General features: G+C 45.0%; 1 protein-coding gene across 1 annotated transcript; it reads left to right on the forward strand.

Moving 5' to 3' along the window:
- Positions 1-2,726: 2,726 nt before the first annotated feature.
- QTRT2 (queuine tRNA-ribosyltransferase accessory subunit 2) lies at positions 2,727-16,544 on the forward strand. Its single transcript, XM_061454020.1, has 8 exons — positions 2,727-3,019; positions 3,588-3,643; positions 6,083-6,159; positions 9,149-9,358; positions 10,417-10,616; positions 13,201-13,352; positions 14,843-14,960; positions 15,919-16,544. Exons 1-8 carry the CDS (start codon positions 2,769-2,771, stop codon positions 16,178-16,180), a joined length of 1,326 nt encoding a protein of 441 aa, XP_061310004.1. The 5' UTR covers positions 2,727-2,768; the 3' UTR covers positions 16,181-16,544.
- The last annotated feature ends 8,120 nt before the right edge of the window (positions 16,545-24,664 follow it).

Consider the following 24,664-nt stretch of genomic DNA (forward strand, 5'->3'; position numbering starts at 1 on the left):
CTTAACCCTGCTTTGCATGCATATGGGTGATCTGTGGTTCCTTACACTCTAAAATAATCTAAGTGAAAGTGTCAGTCCCTACCTCAGATTTCTCTCTGCTAACCCCAAAGATCTCATAACTTACAGGAAAGAGGACATGTGCAAGGTGGGAGGTGGCATCCTCCCAGCCACAAGCTTCAACCTGAAGTCTGAGAGTCTCAGACAAGGGATAAACCTGGGGTGAGAACCGCCCCGTCCTTCACTAGTGCTGTGCTGGTGTTCCCCAGGACAGGCAGCTGAGCTCCTGCAACTGTGCATGCTTTAAGGCTGTAAGCTAGAACTGGCAGCTGGAATTATCCAGGACCACGCACTATGAGCGGGATGCAGGCAGAGGAGGCTGAAGTATCTACTTGCAGCACCTCTCTGGTGCGGGAGGAAAGCTGGATCATGGCTGTCACTGGAGTATTGCCAGAGTAGTAATTTTTTCAAGGGCTACTATTTATGTTTTCCCCGCTGTGGTATTTTCACTTTCTCCCTCAAAACCACTCTGCAGCGTCAAGCGGCCAGTCATGTGGGAAAATGAATGTAAAGTTTGTTTTACTTTTGTGAATGGGCTTTTGAGCAGATGTTGTCAAGGGAATCCCCCTACAAGCCAGAGCTGGTTTCTGGTTTATTTTCTTCCCTTCACTCAGGCAGAAGGCTCACCCTCACAGCAGCCAGCCCAGCCTTGGGTGGAGTAGGTAAGCATGGTCAGGGTTAGCCTGGAGACCACCCCTCAGAAGAAGATACTACTGGGTGTCTCCCAAAGAGGGCTTTTGCAAACCATTGGTGTCAAACACCAGGCTGCGGGGAGTCCTAGCTTTGGGTGGCCACCGTTCTCTGAGGTGGTGAGCTGCTGACATTTGTTCTCCCCCTAACCTGTGGGGCTCCCAAACCCGCCTGGATGCGTTCCTGTGTAAGCTGCTCCGTGTAGCCCTGCCTGAACAGGAGCTTGGATGAGACACTCTCCAGAGCTCCCTTCCAACCCTGGCGCTTCTGTATGACCGCAGGTCAGCTCTCTAGCCAGCGGAGCTGAAACTCCCCCTGCTGTACAAGCAACGCAACAACGCGTGCTGCAGCGCTCGCTGGAGCTGCACCCCTCCAACCAGAGCCCCGCTTCGCAGCATCACCTCCCCCCCAGCTCCTCTTTGCCAGCAGCATCCAGCGAAGCAGCGCTTGTGAGTAAACTACAGAGCGCTTCTGAGTGAGGCACAGAGGGAGCGGAGGAAGGGCAGACGGCGTTTTTGTAAGAGGCAATGGGGGAGCGGGTGGGTGCTGCTTTTGAGTGCAGGGAAAGGATAAGAGTTACAATGTGATGTCCTCATAACTGGACTATAAGAGTTCTGACATTTCTCTTGCTGATAGCTTTCTTTGCACATAGAAGACTATACCATTCAGTATTCTAATAAGGTATTCCAGATAAAAGGCCTTCAGCTGAGCTAGGAACAATCCTGAGGGATCTGTAGCTATAAACAGGAAAACCACCTGCAGAGAAGTGCAAACAAAAATAAGAAACACAAGTAGAGCAACTTTTCCACCCATTGCAAAACCAGCTCCTTTTAAGCCACTGTGCTGTATAATGCATTCAGACAGTGCACTGTAAGCAGATAGATGTATTCTCTGCTATTAGTTAAACCCTTGGTGATTGCAAGTGAAAGACTTCCTGTATTGAAGTGGATGCTCAAGACATGTCTTTATTCTGTAAGGTTCACTTTGAAGTCTTAAAAGAATGGTCAACTCAGTTATTAAAATGCTGCCTCCTGTCAGGTTTTTACTCTGCAGACGTACATCCAGCACTGGGGAGAGATAATTTCTCTCTTTTTTTTTTTTCTTATTTTCAAATTTCAGTAAGTATTTGTGGCTACAGGCATTAGAAAAGGAATATTCAGTTAGGTAATTAGTGAGGAAAATTTTGCATAGGAATTGAAGTAAAACCACACAGTTATTCCTAGATGTGGAAGTTACACAGAGCAACTCCATTTTCACAGCTGGACTATTATTAAAAATACATTAGGTAATTTCACCCAGTTTCCTATAGCCCACTAATTTTATTTGACCACACACTGTGTCTTCAAGGGCAGTATTGATCCTTGTCTTGACCTGACATCTTCAGGAGACTGAAAGTTTATCCTTCTCTTAGGTATGCTAATTAAGGTCTACCTTGGACTCCAGCAATTGATTCCTTTTTCGCCTTTTTCCATTAAATACATCTTACTATGAACTGTTTCTGATGGTCTCAAGTTTTGCAAGAGCCTGTCCATACCAGAACTTCAATGCTGGATCAAGAACGGTTCACTTTAGGCCGCTTGTGGCAAGCGGTATTTCAGCTCACCTTTCTCACAGCCCTCATCATGACAAGCTTAAGTGCCATTCACGCAAGCACAGCGTGGCCGTCCCACCGCCGCCAAGCCAATCGGCTATTGCCACGGCACTCCCAAAGGGCCGGGGAAGCCCTTTGCTGACCCTGCTGTTAGAACAACCCGGTTCCCCGCGGGGCCGCCCCGGGTGTGACAGCCCTCGGCCGGACCCAACGCCCTCTCCCCGCCGCCGCCGTTTAAACCGTTGGAGGTGTTTTAAGCCGCGGCGAGCACCGCCATGAGCCGCCCGCTCCTCTCGGCGAGTCCCCGGACGCACGGCGCCGGCAGCGGCTCCGCCATAGCAAGGCCTCCGCCAGTGCGCGGAAAGGCGCTGTGTGTCCTTCGGCGCACGCCGATGATGCGGTCGCTACGGCAAGCGGCGGGGCTCACAGCATGTTCACACCACCTCCGGCCGCGCACGGCGGTAACGGCGCTGCGGGCCCCGCGATGCAGGTGAAGCTGTGCGGGGCGGCCGGCGGGCGGCTGGGGACGCTGGTGGGGCTGGGCAGGAGCGGGGCCGCCGTGCTGCCGCTGCCGGGATGCCTGCTCTACACGCGGACCGGGTCGGCGCCACACCTCACCCACGACACGCTGCAGACGGTCGGCGGCGTCCCCGCCGTGGCGCAGCTCACCCTGCCCACGCTGTGAGTATGGCGGCCCTGTCTGTCTGTCTGCGGGGCGGGCGGGCGGGCTTCTCGCTTCCCCGGGTGCAAGGCGAAATGCCGGAGTCTGCTGGCCCTTTGCTGCTTCCCCGTCGGAGGGGGGTGCAGTGATTTAAGGATGTAGAGGGCTGAGGGAGCTGGGGAGGGAGGGAAGGGGGGATGGTGGGGTGTGTGTTAGTCTGGAGGAGGCTCATCAGGGACCTTGTTCTACAATTGCCTGCAAAGATGATGGAGTGAGGTTAGTAATGCTACCCAGAAAATCCCAGCGTGATTTCGTGCTCTCCAGCAAGGCAGTGATCACTGGTCAGTGTGAGTAAAAGCTCTGCCTTTTGCCACAGAATTATGAGTGCCCTGGTTTGTAAGATGTGATTCTTGAGCTCTGGGTTTAGTTCTGTCTGTCTCTGCTTTGTGGCTTGATAGCTGGATGGCAGCTATCAGTGTCTAAACCAATGCAAGTTCAGACAATGTGTAACTATGGGAAACAGGAGCCTTAGTGATGAAATGACTGATCTTGTTTGCTTAGTTAATGTGTTTCTCTGTCTGGATGCAGGGCAGAAATTCATGAGGTCCTGGAAGAATACAAAGAAGGAGCTGCAAAATTTATAGGTAAAATGTGTGTATTTGCTTGTATGTCTGGAGAGATAATGCAGGTGGATCTTGCTGGTGAATTTTTAGGCAGCCCAGTAGGCAGAAAGATGTAGGTATAGGCTTTCCATGTTTTGGCATTTTCTCAGTGAATGTGGCACTGAGGAAGACTTGAAATAGTATGTTGTCACTAGTATGGCCACAAATCTTTCAAGCAGGCTACAAAAACAGGGAGTTTCCTTTTATTTATCTTTTTTTTTTTTTTCTGTACCCAGTTTTCTCCTTGGGAGCTTCAGCACTGAGTAGGGTGGGCTTAGCCCAGAAGTTGAGACTAGAACTGAAAGAGGTTTGACTGTAGCCCCAAGTCACAGCTGCAAGTGAATCTTGCCATGTACAATTTCTGACCTCTTTTGAGGAGATTGGAAATTCTCATGAGAATGGCTTCCTTCATAGAGCTGTCCAGATACATTTCCTGAGAACATGTGTCTGCTCAAGTTGGCTTTTTCTGATTCACATGAAATAGTTGTTTTCATCTAAAGAGGAAATCTTCATCCAGTATGAAGAAAAAACAGGCAAAGTGCTCCACATCAAATCAATTTCAGCTGGTGGATGCTTCTGCCGCTGAGCTATTCCTCTTTTGAAAAGATGTTAGGGGCAGGACCCCATGAGCTCTGAGGAACTGAAGCAGCAGGTGGAGAAGCTCATTTCCCCCTTTCTTTGTTCCTGTCCCTTTAGCAGTTGCACTGTACTTGCTCCCTGTATTCTCCTTCCATTTTTTTCACATTAAAGAGTCAGTTTTAGGAATAAACTTGACTTTAGTTTGTCAAATATAAGACAGCCAACACTGCCATCACCCTCAGCTACTGCACCAAGCCCCAAGCCTTTGTGCTCTTCATTCCCTGTACTCCATTCCTGGAGCAGTTTCTGAATGAAATCTTTATCTTAACACCTCGTTGACAAGAATAAGTAAAGCAGCAGTTCTTACCTTTGTGACCGTCCTGGGTTTTTCCTGTGGTTGTTGTAACTGCACATACTATGCAACAAAGATCACTGTTATCAGGCTGCTGTGGCAAAGGAGCCTGAATGGACAGTGAATGCGGGTTAGCATCTTGTTGTGAATATCTGTATCATAGCCTGTATTTATGTCTGGGAAGGTAGCTCAGGGAACTGGAGGATGATCAACCAAGTCAAGAAACTTCTCTGGGATGCTTTGGCTGTCTGCACGTCTCAGGCTGCACTGGGTATAGAGTAAACCCTGTCAAAGTGATGTCATGTCTTTAATTTCTGTAATTTATAATCAGTTCTTTGTATAGAATGTGGCAGACTTCGCAAGAAAAAACTTTGCGTTGCCAATGCTGAGGTGTTCTTATGAATGTTTTGTATATGTCCATTGCACATACATTCTGAATGTGTAAAATAATGTGAATTATTACAATTTTTTAAAACGATAGGACAAGGGGTGATGGGTTTAAACATAAATGGGAAGTTCAGATTAGATATAAGGAAGAAGTCCTTTACTGTGAGGATGGTGAGGCCCTGGCATAGGTTGCCCAGAGAAGTGGTGAATGCTCCATCCCTGGCAGTGTTCATGGCCGGGTTGGACAGAGCCTTGAGTGACACGATCTAGTGTGAGGCATCCCTTTCTGTGGCAGGGGATTGGAACTGGATGATCCTAAGGTCCTTTTCAGCCCAAACCACTCCATAATTTTTGTCCTATATACAGACACCAAGCTTTTTTTTTTCTTTTAAAGCACATCAAACTTTTGGACATGCATTGCATTATGTGAGCGAAGTTATGGCTTGGATTCTAAAGGAAGTTTGCTTGCTCCCAACTTGCAGTAAACTTTGACAGCTTTGGGACAACTTACTGCTTCAAGAAAAATTAAAAACCTCTTTCTCTGAAACTTCTTGGAGGCTTCACCAATTTTCGTGACTATCTGTGAAGTGAAAACTGTATGTCATTGGAACAGGCTATCTAGCTTTCTGGCATTTGAAGCGTCCAAAGTGGCAGGGATTATAAACTTACTTGTGTAGCTGATCTGCTGTCTTGCTATATGCTGTTGTTCATTAAAAGTTCTAGGCTTGAGATTGTTGAGATTATGTCAGATGTCTCCGATATATCAGTTGAGTGGTCAAGCAAGTCAGTTGTTTGGTCTGTCAAATTTTAATAGCAGGAGTATTAATCAAGAAGAAATACAAACAACTCTCAAAGGAGCTGTTGAGGTTGCAGAGTCAAAGGGTGTTATTTGATGGTGTATCCTGATGCTGCACTCTCCTCCCTGCAGCTAATAAAGATGGGGAAAAAGCCTGCCTTCTTTGGTGCTGAGAGATCAGCACTTATTTTCTTTGTCAGAATGAATGTATTTATGTGTGTGAGAATACCCTGTTCCCCTTTTGCAAATTTACAGACCATTAGCTTTGTTTTGGTTCATGAAACTCTACTCTGTTCTTTGTTTCCAGGTATGCCAGAGAAGGTGCTGTACTGCTCCCTTCATGATCCCGTCACTCCCTGTCCATCTGGGTACAACACCAACAAGGTATAGTAACTGTAAAGAATTGAAAGGTCCACTTAAAGTTCCCAAAAGAGAGCTGTCAGTCCTCCCCTTGGCTGGATGGGTCGACTTAGCCGCAAGATTTTTTTATGCTTTGTATAAATACTTGCACAAAGAGGAACATCGTTACATGTTCATACCTCCAGCTAAATAAAGCTGGACATTTTCTTACTTGACGGGATGTACCTTGAACAGTTAAGTGGCAACTTGGATAGAAAGGAGTGCTCTGGACTCCCATACTCTTGTGGTTAATATGGTGGTGAAAAAAAAATCCATGTATTTTAGCTTATATGTTGTACAAGCTTATGATAGTGCCACTGATAAGCAATAAACCTGAACTTCCATGTGTGTATTTACAATCTGCTACAGGCCCACAGAGGGGCAGATTTTAGTATTTTTGCAGGAAGGTAGCTCAGCAGTTCAGGAGTGCATAGTGCTGTGGATGTTTGCCCATTCCATGCCACAGGCACTCATGTTCTCTGTGCAATCCACATGCTGCTTGCTGCCTGACACAGCTTTGGCTTGGAGGAGCCACTCCTGGCACCTGCACAGTGCCAAGGCCAGTTTGGGTGCCATCACACTGGGTCACTGAATGACAGGGGGTAAGGACTGTCATCCAGCTGTCAGTGTATACTCTTTCTGTTGGGAACCAGGCTGAGATCTGTCTTGCTGTAGGAAAGGAGTCATCTGAAGCTTGTCTCAGTGTTGTGCAGTGGTGAGGTGATGTCAGCAATCTAAACCTGGAGGATGCAGGTTTGATCGGTTTCATGTTTTGAAGCCGATAAAGATTTTTGTCACCCTGCTGCAAGGCATTCAGCAGCTAGATTTACACTGACAAATACTTCTGAGAGCTTTTTGAAAGCAGTGGGATAGAAGGCTTTGGTTTCTGTGCCAGAAAGCCTGACACAGGCTGGATTTAAATACTCAGAGGGTAATGCTCAGTTCTGTAAGCCACATGGCTGTTTTATTTATGAAAGCAGCTGTTTTCCTCTGGAGAGCAGAATGAAGGTAAGTAGACTTGATTACATTCTGTGCCCTTTGGCTCGAACAGTTCTGGCTTTCCTCTGTCTGCCTTCACCAGCTGTTCCTCGATGCTCTCGCATAAGAGGCAGCAGGTACTAACTGGCCAACATGCTGCTACAGAACAGTGTAGAGCTGCTGCATTCCAGTTAGTCTGCAGGTTGTAATTTGGGATCTCCCCCTACCTTGGAGACTTCTGCCTGTTTCTTTGTTACTCAGGTTCTGTGAAATTGGCTGATGAGGCCAGAAGTAATCAGGAGAGATGGATGGATGGATGGATGGATGGATGGATGGATGGGTAGCTGGATAGATGGTTGTACAGCAGATATGTAGTGCAACCCATTTGTGTTTTTTTTTTTTTTGTGAAGACCAAAAGGGAATTGCTCTGTGCATATTTTTTTTTGCATCAGTTTATCAAATTCAACTTGTTGTTAGTATGCATGAGAAATGCATTGCTGAATTTGTCTGGCATAGGCTAGGAGAATGCTTCTAAACTCTCAAGTCCCAAAAAAGTCCCTGTAACACTTCAAGCTATAAGCTATTTATGATAGCTGAAAAATGTTCCTCATTTAAAAATGAGCTAAACGGAGATGAAAAGAGCTAACTTCTAAAGGGCTCAAGCACAATGCTTAATCTACTTCAATTCTCCTTTAAAATTTGGGAGCAGCAGTGTCACAAGTCTAGCAGTAATACAACAAAAGCAATCATAGAACCATAGCATCATAGAATGGTTCTATAGGGTTAGTAAGGACTTTAAGATCATCTAGTTCCAACCGCCTGCCATGGGCAGGGGTGCCTCACACTAGACCATGTTGACAAAGGTGCTGTCCATCCTGGCCTTGAACGCTGCCAAGGATGGAGCATTTACTGCTTCTCTGGACAACCTGTTCCAGTGCCTCACCACCCTCACAGTAGAGAACTTCTTCCTTACATCTTAATTGAACTTTCCCTGTTTAAACCCATCACCCCTTGTATTAGTGCTACAGCCCCTGATGCAGTCCCTCTCCAGCGTCCAAGCTGCATTCAAAAGTTAATTCCAGGTTCTGTAGAGTGGGATAAAACATGCATAGTTACAGTGGCTGCAGTAACATTCTGTGGCTCTGCATGGTTAGTGAATTGAATGATGCTAGCCCAGAGGTGTTGAAGTAACATAACCTCTCTGCGAAGGTGCTCTTGTCTTGCTTTAAAATCGTTTGAGTGTAGCATGGAGTAACAATATGTGATGGAGGCCCATGTGTGCATGCAGAAGGGAAGATGCGTGAGGAGACCGAGAAGACTGTGAAATCCTAATGAGTACCTGCCATTTCTTGCACTGTCTCTAAAAGTTGTGTGTTTCTGTTTTGCTTGGTATTTCAATCTCTTCTTAAGTGGCTGGATTTGGGACCAGAATCCAAATAACGTTGGATTCTAAGGTTAAATTGCCTAACTTTTTGTATTCTTCTCTGTGTCTGTGTGCTTGATACATACATGTGTATTCGCACAGGTGGTATGAATTCACTGCTCAAAAGAGGAAATAGTTTATTGGTTTTGCATTATGTACAGAAAACTAGTGAACTGTAATTCCTATTGTATCCTTTTCTGATTTTGAGAGATTACAACATAAGTTTGATGGGAATTAAATCTTTTCTTCTTTTTATTTTTCCAATTCTGCCACTAATTTGGGTGATGATAGGCCATATGCTCTATCCCAGAGACTTTCAAATATGTGGAGAATTACTGTGTTGAGTGTTATGGTTTCATCAAAGCGTATCCCAGGCATCCCAGTTAAGTAATTTATCTCCTTTCACTCATTGTGCCAAATGCAGCTGATTACCTGAGCCATGGTCCTGGAGAGCTTGTCTATGAAGTATCATTCCAATATCTGGTGTTTCACCAGACCAGTTCCTTCTCTGCTTTGACTCTTACAATCTGTTAACTTTTGTATCTAACATTCATCCCTGTTTGTCCTTGACAGACAGTATCCCTGTGGGGAAGCTCAGGGCGCATGGAAATCACAGCTTCCAAGTTCATGGATATGCAGCGGGCTATCCAGCCAGATTGGTTCCAGTGCATCTCTGATGGAGACACCATTGCTGAAGAAGCTGGTAGAAAAAGGGCCAAGAAGTCTGTGGATAGGTCGCTTTCCTTCCTGGATGCATGCCTTCAGATGCTGGAAAAATCACCGGTAAGGTCCCCGAAATATGGGGCTGCTTTTTGGTCTGTGCTGCATCTTTGAATAGTCCCAGGATGTGATTTAGTAGGAAATCGTGTCACACAGATGTATCGGAGAGTGCCCAGGTGAGAGTCCTGCGTGAGGTATAACCAGTAGCACTGTGAAGTTTCCTTCCTTCCTTTAATAACTTGCCTCCTGCACCAGGATACCCATAGAAAATAGAATGGTTGGGGTTGGAAAGGACCTTAAGTTTATCCAGTTCCAGCCCCTCTGCCATAGACAGGGACACCTCACACTAGACCATGTCACCCAAGGCTCTGTCCTGCCTGGCCTTGGGCACTGCCAGGGATGAATATCTACTAGTTGAGGAGAGTTATTTAACTTTTTCCTGCTTTTGGACTGTAGTGCATTTGTTTTACTTCCCTTCGTGTTAGATGTGTGGGCAAAGGTTTCTCATTCAGATTGAGGAAACCCATCTTTTTGCTCCGAATTTCTCTCAGTTCCAAGTGAGGGAGAACTTGCTAAAATTTGCCAGTGCCATTCTTCATTTCCTCCAGCAGTTTTGAAATTTCCCTCCCTTTTGGTGAGAGGGAACATACTAAGTCTGTACTACAAAGGAAAATGGGTCACAGGAGCCGATATTAGTATCCCCTGAAAGGCAGTTAATTGTGAGATCTAGTGTCTGACAGCCAGGATAGTGGCACCTGCTTTGTTTTCTGCACTGACACATGTAATGCTGAGAGGCTGTCTATAGAAAGCCATGTACAAAGATCATCTGTGGTTATTGCCTTCTATAGAGAGGTGGGATGGCACCAAAATTCTCAGGGAATCGAAACTGACAGTGTCATGGTAAGGAGCGTAATCTTGTCTCTGAATCCTTTTTCTACCTTACACTTGGACTTCACAGTGTTATGTGGGGAATAGTCATACATAAGGTGAAACGCTGTGCTTCTGCTAAGTTCCTGGGAATGTGGGGCTTAAGTAGTTGGCATGTGGAGTCTGGGCTGTGAGATGTCTTGCGTGTCTTTGGCAGAGGACGCTCTAACACTTGTAGCTTTCTCCTGGGCCAGGAACTACAAAGAAGTGTAATGTTCGGGGCAATTGAAGGTGGAGATATCTTGGAAGAGAGGCTCAGATCAGCTAGGGAGACTGCCAAGCGACCTGTGGGTGGCTTTCTGCTAGATGGCTTCCAGGGATGTGCCATGGCCAAGGAGACCAAGTTGAAACTGATAGCTTCTGTCACAGCAGAGTTGCCAGAGGATAAACCAAGGTAAGCTGTATGGGAAACATCCCAAGAAGTCCATCTGTCCTATTATGAGGAGCATATACAGGCTGCTGTGCAGTATCACTGTATTGTACTGCTTTCTGTATGTGCGAGGCTGCATAAGTTCTACCAGTGTCAGGCTGCAGTCTTCAACCCCTGTTTCAGTTTTTAGCTGCAACTGGCACCAAGCTGTGCCTGCACTGTGGGTTTTGGGTTTTAGTATTCCCCATATTTACAGAACAATCAAGATTTTTAGCTCAAGTAATTTTACATTTTAGGAGGAATTGCAGGTATTATATGTCTGGACTGCTTGCATTTGGCTTCTGAGGCTATGGTTTACTTGCAGTTCAGTTCAAACAAGAACTTTTTTACCAATGTATTTTACAGGGACCTCTTCTCAGAAAAACTCATGTTTCCAGTTCTCTCTGATGTGAACTAGAGGAGAGAAGGGAGGGCTGCTTACAGAACCAGTGAGTGCTCACACGGTCTTACGGCAGCCAGCTCTAACTTATTACCTAAGAAACTGAGCCTGTGAGTTACCAGAGGTGGTACAACCTGGCCCAAACCAATTGTATTCTCTGCTTGGACTGGCACAGTGTAGGGATCATTGTGTATTCTAAGGTGCAAGTTCTGTCCATAAGATTGATGCCAGAGACTGGACAGGAGGGCAGCTTTCTTGACTCTTAAAAACGACTTAACAGTAATTAAAGACTTTCGGAAAATATGCACTAGTATTTTCTCGTGATTCAGAAGGGGGGGAGGAGGGGATGTTCCTTAGCATTGGGTTGAGCTTGCTGTCTTTTGCATGGGTTGCTCTTACAGGAGCAGCTGCAACAGAAGTAGCATGGCTGTCTTTTTTTCATCATTTCCTGAAGAGAGTGACTCAGGCCCCATTGTCTTTCTGCTGCCTTCTGCACTGCTTTGACCTAACAGTGTTCAAAATGCAATTAAATGCAAAAGCATGTGCCTGGTATTGCAGCTTGTTCATGCTTAGTGGTACCTGGGGTTTGAAGTTTCCTGATAATTACAAGGCTCGCTGTGTTGTTGCCATGCTGTCTGGTTTTGCTACTTAAAAGATCCCCTGGGAGCATTAAGAGTCCAATCTGCTCAGGTAACCTCAGTGGCTACCAGTGCATCTGCTTCATCTATCAAATAGTTTGCTTGCCTGGTTAAGACAAGTGTTTCTGACCTCTTTGTAGGAAGAAAGCTGGTTACCCCTAAGGGGTCTTGTAAGTATTTCAAGTGAATTTCAGACAGTCCTGCTCTCCTGAATCACCCTTGCCATTCTGGCTGGAGAAGTTGTTTCACAGCTGTGTTCTACCCCAAAATGAAATTCTCTAGAAGATAAATGCTTCCTATGCTTCACCCAAGAAGTGACTGATTTTTGTGTGATGGTGAAATGATCTTACAAATGTACTCTGAGTCCTGTCATGTACCTAAAGATGCTGCAGTTTCTTATTAAAATTTATTTCACTTTTCAGTACCCTTGCAAGAGCAAATGTTTGTCATTACCTCGGCAAAGATAAGTTTTAGCAAGGGTTTGGATCATATATGCAGAGCTACTGTGTTAACTATTAAGTATAATTTTTTTTCTGTGCTGCTAGAGCCTGAAACACAAGACACCCATGCTGTAAACTTCTCCTGTGCTTATTCTGTGCTCACAAATATAATTGGAGTAGTTAGAAGAGTGATTAAAAATGACATCTTGTGACTTCATTTTATCCTGTGTATTTTCCTCATTATCTGTTTAGATCGTTGCCCTGCATTAGCTTCTACTGTTGTCAGCCCAGCCATGCACCTGCAGGAGTGCAGGGCCTGCTCTGTTCTCTTCTGTTTCACCGACCCTCGGGGAAGCTGCCAGCTAAATTTGGCTAACAGCAGGATCTCTGTTACCAGTGATGGCAATCCAGCTGGGCTCTTCCTGGCTCTTAATGCCATGTCCTAGGAGATGTTACAGCCCAGGTTTTTGGACAAATCATTTGAGCAGGTAGAGTGTAAAGAGGAGGGAGGAAGAAAGCAAGGAACTTTTCTCTTTCCAGTGACGTTTGTCATTAGTGCATTCTCTTCCAGGCAGTTCTGCAAGTGCTATATGATGTCTGTCACCTGGAGGACTTGTATCTTTGACCAGCCATCTCCTGCTGTCCCTGCTGCTCTTGTCAGAACTTTTTAGAGGTTCTCCTAAACAGTTACCAAGCAAAGGGGTCCATGTATCTGGAAACTGGTAGTTCCCTGCGGCACAAACATGACTGAGGAAAATACCTGTTCTATGACATACATGCTAGGGGAATTTTGAATCTGGGTGTTTTTGTATATGTACTTCAAACATCATGGACACAGTGAGGTTTTTCTGCAGTAAATGAAGGATTACTGATGTCTTCCAAACGGCAGATAAAGAAAAGCCTGTTATGTACTGGATAAATTGGAAGTGGAGAACTGGAAGCACACAGTGACGACTGTTGTATACACTTGCCTTCTGGTTAGCAGTTGCAAGGATAAGCTACATGTGCTGCACATGTGTCTTTTCCTTCAGGTACTTGTTTGCTTTCTAGACAGAATATTCTAGATTTGTCTTCCTGTGTGTGTCTTACAGACTCATCCATGGTGTAGGCAAACCAGATGAGGTGCTTGAGTGCATTGAAAGGGGCGTGGACATTTTTGAGAGCTTCTTTCCCTTCCAAGTGACAGAGCGAGGCTGTGCCTTGGTTTTCAGTTATGACTGCCATCCAGATCCTGAAGCAACAGGTAAGCTCCTTCATGGTCATTACAGTTTTTACTGTATCAGCCAGTATTGTGAGAAGCATAATTCATGCTTTGGTGGAATCAATACTAGAGGATTTTGTTCCTGAAATAAGTGAAGTAACAACTGGACAAACTGGGATTCCACTGTCAGGTATTGCTTTTGAAGGTGGGATATTTTGACAGGAACTTGAGGCTTCCACTTAGGATCTGAATGATTAACCAAAATTATTTCTTAAACATTTACTGAATAGAGAAGTTTCTGTTCTACACCATTGGCAAATGTTCTGTTACTGTTAGCAGTGAAGGCTGGACCTGTTAAGTGGAGATCCAAGATACTTGATCTCTAGAATTAACTGAGTATGTATCTGTTTAGATGATGTATTTTTAAAGTCATTTAAGTCCCCAACAGAAGTTAGGGATTCCAGTTCTTTGGGCAGCTTTCCTCTCTGGCCTTGTATTTGATAGTTCCTATCAAAACAAAAAGGAGCTGTTCATAACTCATTACCTGGTTGCTCTGTAAGATGGGAGCATGTGTATCACCCATTAAAGCATCTATAAAATGTTTTTCAAGCAGCTGTTTTGGTTTTGCTTATGAAGTGTTTTTTAATACAGAAAAAACATTTTACATTTTTCCTCCTGGGTAGCATATAGCAGCTTTTCATGCCTGGATAATTCAAAACCTGAATAGAATGGAACATCTTGATTCTTTGTGCTTGCTGCTGGTTTTTTAACCCTTCTTTTTGTTTGTTATTCTTTACCTTGTCTCACCTTATTCTTAAATTAGAAGATTCTGGGTAAGGACAGAATCTGTTCTGTGTCTGTTTAACACTCAGTGGACATGGATTGTGCAAAACCCTAATATTGATGTGTCCAGATAACGTCTCCTGCTTAAGAACAAACCTAAAAATGCAAACCTACAAAATTATATGGTGAGTTTTTATTTTTAAAACAGACTGCTGTAAGGCAGATGTGGAATCTAAATTTTCTGCATTAGTGCTACCAGCCTCTTTTGATTGCCACTGTTTTCAAGAAAAGAAAAAGGGCATCTTTTTGAGCCTGATGACAGCATGGAGTGTAGAATGGGCGAATGCAGATGAATTGCCTGTCTAACATAATCTCAATAAAATGACTTTGTTCAGGTGATTGCAGTCTATCCAGCATGCAGTTCAGACTGGAAGTATCTTTGACATTTTATTAAGAATGCAGCTTAGTAAAGCAGCAAAAGGTTACACTGTTGTTTCAGATCTAACTCTTCATTAGGTTTAGTAGATAAGTTTTCACTTGCCTCTCTATGTTTTAATCATCTAAATTGTATTTGTGTTAACTAACCTATGCTAATTAAGGAAAATCAGTTGCTTACCATAGGAAGGAGGTGGAAACTTGGGGTGGGAGTTTTCATCCGTTAAGCGAGTAGCAGAAACACCTACTTTAAGGTTGTTACCCTTCCTCTGCCCTTCCTGTCCGTAAAAGGCTGTTGTCTTGATTTATAACAGTTTTCATGCAAAATGGTGCCCAGGACCTGGAGAAGAATGGTGCTGAAGAAGACCAAGGTGAAATCTCCAAAGCTGACCCAGAAATGACACCATTTGAAATATGTCTAAAGGACAAAAGGTACGTGAGTTTGTGAGGAGGGTACATACAGCTGTATCACTAAATATGATGCTTTTGTCCTCTGTGTTTGATGGCATGTGGTCAGTAGCTGGATGGGAGACTTTATAAAACATGAAGCTGCTGAGGGCAGTACTTCTGGACACATGAGTGGAGAGTGTTGGATAAGCATTATAGCTTGTGATCAGGCATCAGTGTGTGGCTGGAAGCACTGACTTTTGCTTGACCTAAAGGTGGGGATTTTCTTACCATTTATCCAGCAGACATACTGTGGTCATAACTATGTTCCAGCTGAATGGAATGACAGTAGGCTAACAAAGGTTGTCTGGGGATTGTTCTGGACTTCCAAATCTAACATTGGGTCATCTTGAGATGCTAGATTTTATATAAACCATGGAGAGCCTTTCTGACTCTGGGCAGCTGGAGAGCAATTATGCAGTTTCTGGATACTTACAAAAACTTAGGACATTGTTACCATGTGTTCTTCCTTCTCTTTTACACAGCTACCATTAGGCTCCGTAGACAACTGTGTTACTTTGCTCAGTCCTCTCTCCACTTTGAGAATGGTGCATCTCACAATAGAGGGGAGGGAATACAGTTTTGATAGTTTTTTCTTTCATAGACTGATAGGTAGTGAGGTGTGTCTTGCACTGCAGCTTTGCTGTCAGGGAAGACATTAGATAAGGGCTCTCTCTGCTGTTAGCTGTGGTATAGTCAAAAGTCATCCTCTGACTTAGCTGTCTGGCATTTTTGGTTCTGTAGTAAGTTCTGGCATGATACTTGAAGTCCTACCTGCCAGTAGAGCTGGTCTTGAATGTCAACACATCTTACAGCAGCTGGATTCAGGCCCTCAAGACTTTCAGGCTCAGGTCCCTGCAAAAGGCCATATAGTAGCTGGATACTCTATTGCTTAAACGGGTCTTCTTTCCTTTGATGTAATCCAACATTGCTTCCTCCTTAGATACCAAGATGATTTTGGTCCTGTGCTGGAAGGATGCACGTGTTACTGTTGTCAAAGGCATACTCGCGCCTATGTCCATCACCTCCTCGTGACCAATGAGCTGTTGGCTGGTGTTCTGCTCATGATGCACAATTTCCAGCACTACTTCAGTTTCTTCAGTGCCATACGGGATGCTTTAAAAGACAATAAACTGCATCAGCTGAAAGAGTTTGTCTTCAGGCAGGCACTTCAAAGCCCAGCAAATGCGAAGCCAGGCCAGTGACTTCAGAGAGCATAGCGGAGGATGCAGGCTACATCCTTATCTAGTGAGACTGTGCTAAGGTGGACTGCCAGCAGGGTCACCTGAATCTATTAGTAGTTAAATGCCTGCTTTCCTGGAGGGAACCGAAGGAGACATTTGAAGAAGATCTCTCTTCTGTGGAGAAGGAAGGTCTTACTCAAACATCCCTTTCAGTTAATTGGCTTAAGTGTATTATTGGGGTACAGAAAAGACTGAACAGCTCACAAGACCAGGATGGATAGCTTTGTTTTCAGTTACTCACTGTTGGCTTTCATGTGGAAGGACAGAATTATTGAACTTGTGACTGAAGAAGCAGCAGGCTGAGAAATTGGGGCTGTTCAGGCTGGAGAAGCTGTGTGGAGACCTCATAGCAGCCTTTCAGTATCCAAAGGGGTACTACAAGGGTGCTGGAGAGGGACTCTTCATCAGGGACTATAGGGATAGGACAAGGGGTGGTGAGTTTAAACTTACAGAAGGGATGTTCAGGTTAGATACAAGGAAGAAGTTCTTTACTGTGAGGGTGATGAGGCACTGGAACAGGCTGCCCAGAGAAGTGGTAAATGCTCCATCTCTGGCAGTGTTCAGGGCTAGACTGGAAAGAGCCTTAGATGACATGGTCTAGTCTGAAGCATCCCTGCCAATGGCAGGGGGTTGGAACTGGATGATCTTAAGGTCCTTTCCAACCCAAGCCAGTCTATGATTCCGTATACTTAAAATTAATCCAGCTGTCTGGAGGCTCAGCACCTGTTTGGGACTCTGATCCAATACCCAATGGATATTATAGGTAATTATTTTTCTTAGAAAATCCTAGTGGTGTGGTTGTCCCATCGTGCAGCTCCTTGATGAGAGATCCCACCTCAGTTTAACACAGTTCCTTGCAGCCATTGCGAGCATCTGTGTCCTTGAAAAGAACTGACTGGAGGTGCTGCTGTATTCAGTGGCACAAGGGGCTGACTGTGTACTGCTCTCTCATGCTGCCTGTGGTGCAGTACGTTCTCTGGGCCAGGAGGAGGCCTTCCACCTCTGCCTGGCCTTAAAAACCCCTGTCTCAGGAACGCCAGTCACTGACATGAGAGCCAGAAAGAAGAGAACGTATGTAATCCATGTCCTGCTGTAGAGGGATTTTTTGGCTCTGTACGCTTTCACCTGTATGAACAAATGTTTCACTCCTGCCTACCATGTGGATGGTGATGAATGTACCATTCTTTCCAGCTGTCCTAGCACTGCTCAAAGATCAGGCTACGCAAACGTTGCGGTGAGATGGAGCTATGGAAGCGATGGATCTCAAGGAAGTGTTTAGAAAAGATTCTTGTGTCTCCTTGTTTTAAAATATGACTTTGTTATGACACATCCCTCTCATTCGGGTTTTTTATGCCCTGAACTTTGGAATCCTGGATTTATTAATTTTATGTTATGAAGCAACAATAAAATATTTTTATTATTCATTACACTGGCTGCTCACTGTGTGACAGAGGTGATGTGACAGAGTGTGAGTGTACTGCTCAAGAAGATGTCTTCTGGCAACTGAACCTGATGGAGAACCAGGGGCTCATTTTCCAATGGAATCCTCTCGTGAAGCAGTGGTACAAATAATTTGCTTCCAAAAAAATGCCATAATAGACCTGGAAGTGTTAAAGGCTGAAAGTGTTAAAGACCAACCTGTCCTTCTCCCCATAAGAGCTCTACTACCTGAACTAAGCTTAAAAAAAAATTCTACAGTAAAGTTGCTGTCCTTAAAGCAATTAAAGATTAATCTGCAGTTTGCTCTTCACCATTTCTGTTATGTTTTAAAATTTCACTATCTCACCTCTAAAGATTTAAGATTTTAATACCTCACATCAGAATGACTTTACTGTAGAGTACAAGGAGTTTTAGCTTCCTTGTCAGCATTGTCTGTGCATCCCTGTCTCCTTGGGCAGCTACACAATGGTGTTAGAGTTCTTTTTACCATTCCAGTCTTGCCCACTGCATTGCACTAAGTACACTTCTGTTCCACAGGACCCTAAAGAAATGTTGCAGACTTCTTTACTGTTGTCTTTAGATGGAGATTATGGGAAGTAATTCAGCTCCAGAAACTATATAAACTCCATGATTAACGTCCTCGCTCCAAGAAGTATCTTACAGTTGTTGATGCAGCCCTGGGAAATACAGAGATGGTGCTCTGGATATACAGTGTGAGGTAGCAGGCGTGCCTATCTTAAAAGGCAGGGAATTCTAATGAAACAAAAAACGGTTTATGCTTCCTTCAGGAGGAATGAAGAATATGGTGGTAATGTTGAGACTTTGCAGTGCTTGTTCCTGTTCCTACAGTGTTGCAAATGTCAGTGCGAAACCTTATGGGGGGTTGGGGGCAGGGGCTATTTTAAAGCTTTTCGTTCTCTAGCACTTTCATATCCATATACTCAAATCACCAACATGCATGAGCCCAGCACTCAGGTACCAAGGTGCTTGTGTCCAGAGGTTTGCTAGGGATGCTCTGTAAAGACATGGAGGATAAAGGCTGCTAGCTGTTGTGCCTGCATTCTTCTTAGGCTGGTATCCCTATTGCTAGTTTCAGAGTGTTATTTCGTACCTTTTGGGAGCTAGCTATGATCAGTCCCCCCATTCTTCCCCATCTCTGTAAATCATGAGGATTTATTCATTTTTCTTTGTCTCCCAACCTGGGTGTCCTGAGAAGCAGCACAGAGCTATACTGCAATCTTAGTGACTTGCTAAGCTAAGTGCCAGTAACATGCCATTCTCATCAATCTGCTCTGGCCTTCAAGTCTTCCCATACTGCTGTGTTCCTGTTCAGTCTCCAGTCATTCCAATCAGGTTTTCCCATTTGCTTATCTTGTATGTGTGTGCATGTGTGTACCACAGCTGCACAAAGTGAAGTTTCCTATTGGAGAAAATCTACCTACGTCTCCTTATTATCTAACAAACAGTAAAGAACTGCACTGTTTCAGGGTTAATGTGTTGTATTTACCCAAGTTTTCAATCTTTTGGTCTTCCTAGTTCACTTTGTAAAAAATAAACAACATTTATCTTGCTAACTTAGACAGTTTTATATTTTATTCTTGTTTTAATATGGGGAAGAAAACTACATGGAAAAAACCCTAAACTTTTCATGGGGAAGTGAAGATTGGAATGAATAAGGAGTGGAAAAAATTTCTGTGCTAAATTAACTTCACTTAGCAGTTAAGACTGTAAAAACATCCTTGACTGCCATCCTTCCCCAAATGGCAGAATACAAAAGAGCAGAGCAGAATACAAAAGAGGTGGTGTGTTACAAAAGCATCAGAGCCTGGAACATCCTTCTCTTAACAACTTCTGGTGTAACATTCCTCTTGAAGGCAATTAAAAAACCTTCATGTTTCTGATGAGAGTAACTGGCAGGGCTGCATACTAAATGCTAAGTCCTGTGCCCTTCTGACCGCTTTATTGCTATTCTGCTCAGTAACTTACTCCTTTCGGAGCTATTTTAATATTGCAACTCTTCAGCAGTTTCAAAGATGTGCTTTAAAATGTGTTAAGGAAAAAAAGATCATATCGGTTTATGACTAAAATGTTTTCTCCTTTCCTTCAGGTACGTAATTTCTCCCCCCACACATTCATCCTCTAAATTACTAGGACAAGGTGTCTGTGTTGGGTCATATCAAGCGTTATCTGGCAGTTTCTAGTTCTGCTCAACTGTGGCTTTACAGGATTACAGGAGCTGCCAAAGACTGGAAGTGTTCCATCAGGGTGTTCTGTTTATTTCTACATCTTTGAAATCCAGAGGGTTTTCAGATCATGGAGGGTTTATGCGTAAAAGAAATGGGTTGCAGGGGTGTTTCAGAGGTGGTTTTAAGTATTGGGAAGCTATTTTTTTCCTTCTGGAACCCTGTTGATTTTTTATTTATGACCTGACATGACAAAAGGCCCAACAAAATGTTTAAACCCTCCTTTTAGTAATTTCAGAGAGGTTACCTCTGCGATACGGAATGCATACACAAAGCAGATGATGGTGCAGGCCAGTTTTATGGTCTCATTTGTAGTGCATCGGGAGTGATCTACATAATTCACCTGGGACTTCATCTCTTCTGGTAATGCGGTACTTCTACAGACTACTAAAGACGTTCAAGCACGTAGCCATCTTTCCGTAAGCACATTCTGTAGGCATGATAGGACTTTTCAAACTAAAGGAGAGTGAAGTTAAATCCCTTTGAGAAGTTGGACCTAGACAGGCAAAGTTGGCACTGGCACAAAACTGGTTAACATCTTCCTGCAACAAAATGCTCTTGCTTCCCTGTTGCTGTTGCCAGTGTGAGTGGCATCTGTCAGAGGGCACAGTGTCCTCCCTAGTGGCACATTGGCTGGGAAAGGCAATAGGCAATACCTTCCCTGCCTCACAGTGAGGTGATGATGGACTGCCTGGTTACTTCTATATCTGTCGCCTGTATGATTTAATTAGACCGGTCAGGTGAAGGTGCAACACAGTGGGATGTGCTGTCACACTTCGGATTTACCTTCTCCATCTCCTGGCCTTGCTCTCTGGCCATCATTTCACAAACTTCAAAGAAAGCCTGCTCTTTGTTTGGCAGCCATTTGTGTGTCAGAACATTGTGCAGGGCCATTTGGGAAGCAGGTTTGGATAAGGGGTTGTCTGGTTAACAAGGGTTATCCCAGACTTCAGCCTGAAAATGTAAGAGACTATGTGATGGGGAGAGGGCCATAGGTAAAGAAATGATAACTAGAGGCCTTTCTATCTGCCAGACAGCTGAGGATTAGCCTGCTTCCTGTCTTCCCTATCCCCCTGCTGCAGTGCATAGCCTTTTCTGGTCTAGGGGATGGCCAGTGTGCTGGGAAAGGCAGTGGCTATGGATCTTGCCTGCGGCTCTACAAGGTGTATCTCACCTGTTTGTACTTGCAGAGCAGGTTGATTTGCGGATGGGTGCTCAAGGAGAGATCCAAAAACTACATTCTTTAGATATAATGGCCCAGCACAGATTTTCACTAAAGAAAGGAGTGGTTTCAAGGTCCTTTGCAGGGTTCCTGGAGCCATTCCAGTGTTGTGTATGTGATACCTTCTGCTCTTGAGCTGACTGCCTTTTCTGGGGTATTAGACATATATCACAAAGCATGACATGAAGCTGTCTTTGTAGCGATTCTCTGTGCTCGTTACTGCCTCCTTCCACAGGAGAGCAGCTGATTTACCTTTTGATGAGGTAATTGAAGTGATGTAGCCAACATCTTGCAGGAAGTCAGCAGAGGCCACAAATCTGTCCTGAGCTCTTCATGCTGCCCTTCCAGACCAGAATGGAACCATCTACAATGTAATGTCAAATGTAATGCTACCATGTGCCAAAAAACAGCTGAGGAAACCGACCCTTAGAAAAGACACATGCTTTCCTCAGACAAAGCTGAGTGAACTGAGATGGGAGAGAACAGGGACTGGCAGGCAGCCGAAGCCTTCAAAGAGATGCAGCATCTTCAAGGAGGGGAGCAGGAGATGGACCGTCTGGGAGGAAGGAGCATAGGCAAACAGGATGACTAGGATTTGGCAAGGCCAGCAAAGAAAGGAGTGGGAGCTGTGTAGTATGCCCAAGTGTAGCATTGCCAGCATCAAGTTGCAGAAGACACTGGTATGTCCCTTTTTACATCCCTTGTTTCACACACGCCTTGATGAGGAAGAAGCATTCCGTTGTTGTTCAGGGAGTTTAGCAATGGCTGCTATACTGCCATTCACGAAAGGAGCGTAGAGAGTAATGCTGGTGGCCTTCAGACCTGAGACTGAGCGCTGGACTCATCCTGATACCTGGCTCTGCTGTTCCTCACAGCGCAGTGCATTCAAGGGAGTCTTGCAGCATTAAGCACCTGCCTGTCCCTCACAGACAGAAGTTCTGCTGCCTCTCAGCTGAGGCATAGCAAGGTGAGCAGCCCACTGGCACAGGGTGGCAGATGGAAATGGAAGAAATGTAAGTGTGCTTCTGCCCAGTCCAAAGTAGCCTTTATCTGCGCTCTTCAATGTGCCGTGCTCACAGCTGTGGGGTGAAACTTACTAAAACTGACAGAAGCTTGGGAGAATTTCTCACCTGGGCCTGGGAGAAAGAGCATCCCCATTGGAGAAAGGTGTGGTTGGCATCAGAGTTAATGGGCTCCTGTTCTGGTGCTCGAGGTGGTGTGAAACCAAGGAACTGGCATGAGTGATGCCAGGAAAGCAGAACAAGAAAGGTCACTGCTCTGTGTTGAATTGAGATTGACTGGAGAGTAACAGCACAGCTGGATCAGTGGCATTTGAGAGGCAGGATTGGTCAGGGATATATCTTCTACCTCCTGTTCAGTGTCATTCAGCAAGATGTACTTAGCAGCCAGTGCTGACTTTGAAGAAGCACTGCTTTGAATCCCTCACACCTTGAATTGCCTGCAGCCTTGTCAGCCTTCCTTTGCTCCTAAGGCAGCAGGTCAGGTGGTAAGATAGCACCAAGAGATGACAACTACGTTAGTTCATCATTACAATTAGATAAGAAGTTCACTTCAATGGCTCACTCAAAGGCTAGTTCAGATTTAGGATGCTTGTGCTTGTCTAAGAAAGAACTGATGTGTCCATTCTCTCTGGGAGATGAGGCTCCTCACAGCCAGGAGTGTTTTCAGGCTGAAGGCTGCCAGAGCCTGTAATTTTGGGAACAAATCATCATAGACTTGGGTGAAATTAATCAGATCGGTACCAGCATCCTCCAGATGTCCACAATTCCTATTAGTATGTTTCTAAGCACCATCAGAATCAGCAGCCTGCAGCCTGTTGATCCTTCCTCAAAATGCTGGCATTGATGAGATGAACTTCAAACATGGTCACATCAGTAACAGTAACTGAGATGGGGCTTTGCTTTGCAAACGAGCTTAAACCAAGCTCTGTCTTGCACAAGGCTGTCCCTTCCAGAGGAGCTGTTAGCCTGAAGAGGTTGTGCTGAGCCCAGCTGTGGGAAGCAGGTCCCCACATCACTGATCCCTCTCAGAGAAGCTGTAACACAGCAGACTCTGTGAGTGCGCTATGCTACTCATGCTTAGCCCCGCAGTGGGGTCCAGCTGAGCTCAGCTGAGTAGCTGGCCTGTCCATCCCCTAAGGAGTCTATGGAGGATTAGCTGGAGACATAAGATTTTCTGCAAAACTTTGCTTTGTCCCTGTTGTAGTCTGCAAAAGTGGTTTGTAACACATGGCTGCAGCTGGGATTGTTAATACAACATGTCCTACAGCTGCTGCAAGGTGCGCTGGAGCATCTTAGCTGGGCAGTATCACCTGCAGAGAGCATCAGGGCCATGCTAGCAGGTGAAATCTGCCTCCTCCATCATTCTCTTGCCTTCCCAGTAGGCAGCTTTCCTTCAAAGATAGTTTTATCTTCTGCCCCGTGCGCCTTTGTGTTCACCTGTTTAGTACATGACCGGATTCCTCCTGCTGTCTCCAAGAGGGGTGAGTAGTTTATGGTTTCCCCTCTGTTTACCTTTTACAATGTAAAGCTTGATGTAAGAACTGCTGATTTGAGCTCTGGATGGCTGCAGTTGGGTGCCTGGTACCACTGAAGGTTTTAGTAACGGGTAACCTGTGCTTTTGCTGGTAGACCTGAAGTGTAAATTGTGGCCTTGAGAACACAGCTGAGAACCATGGCACACATGTGGGGCTCTGATCATTTGACATCTCTTGTTGCACCTGTATCCAAACAAGCCACAGAAAGAGTTATGATAGACACCATATAGCAGCCTAAATAGAAAGTTCTGGTGGTCTGTGAAGGGGTGGTGGTGAGCTATGGAGATGCTGTCTGCTTATTTCTGCCTGCCATGCTTGTAGGAGTGAGTGACTGAAAGTTGATTGGGGTGGGTTGCCTTGCATTGCCTTTTCAGGCAATCAGTACTCATCTTAAAACACCCTCTATCATCATAGCTATCACACAGAGAGGTTGCGGGTTGAGAGACGCCATGGAGAGCAGGTTGCTGCCTGGATGGCTGTCCTTCCCAGCCCAGAGCCAGGCTCCTGTCACACACTCATCAAAAACTCCTATTCTGAACTATGGATTCATAAGCCATTTTGTTTACATGTTTTATGCACTGAAATGAAAGCACCTCAAGCTGCAGCCATTAACAGGATCCCACATCCCTCTAAGGGAAGGTGCACACATGTGCTTGGGTGGGTTGTGCTGCTCAGGAGTCCCCAGATTGCAGCATCACAGATGGAAGCAGTAAACTTGATGCATACATGTCACACCTCCCATTGATGTACCCCTGTGGCTTTGTCCATGTCGCTGTGTGGTGCTGTATGTGCCTGCTAACCTGAGCAAGCATAATTCACTGTGAGCCTCATTTGCCTGGGCTCCTGCAGCTCAAACAGACCCTGTGGCTCCGTGAGCTGGCACACACGAGCTCAGTCAGAGCTCGTGGCTCTGTGAGCTGGGGCACACGGCTGCCTGGAGAAATGGTGAAGGCAGGGGATAAATGGCATTTTTCAGCCCATTT

The sequence above is a fragment of the Pezoporus flaviventris genome, unplaced genomic scaffold (assembly GCF_033815535.1).
Source record: "Pezoporus flaviventris isolate CSIRO_AGI_PZ_B2104156 unplaced genomic scaffold, CSIRO_AGI_Pfla_v1 ptg000015l, whole genome shotgun sequence".
NCBI lineage: Eukaryota > Metazoa > Chordata > Aves > Psittaciformes > Psittacidae > Pezoporus > Pezoporus flaviventris.

Excerpts from the sequence above, each read along its gene's own strand:
- QTRT2 (XM_061454020.1), top strand. The coding sequence starts at position 2,769 with ATGTTCACACCACCTCCGGCCGCGCACGGCGGTAACGGCGCTGCGGGC. Across the intron at positions 3,644-6,082 it reads AGGAGCTGCAAAATTTATAG|GTATGCCAGAGAAGGTGCTG; the intron begins GTAAAATGTGTG and ends CTTTGTTTCCAG. Across the intron at positions 10,617-13,200 it reads TTGCCAGAGGATAAACCAAG|ACTCATCCATGGTGTAGGCA; the intron begins GTAAGCTGTATG and ends TGTGTCTTACAG.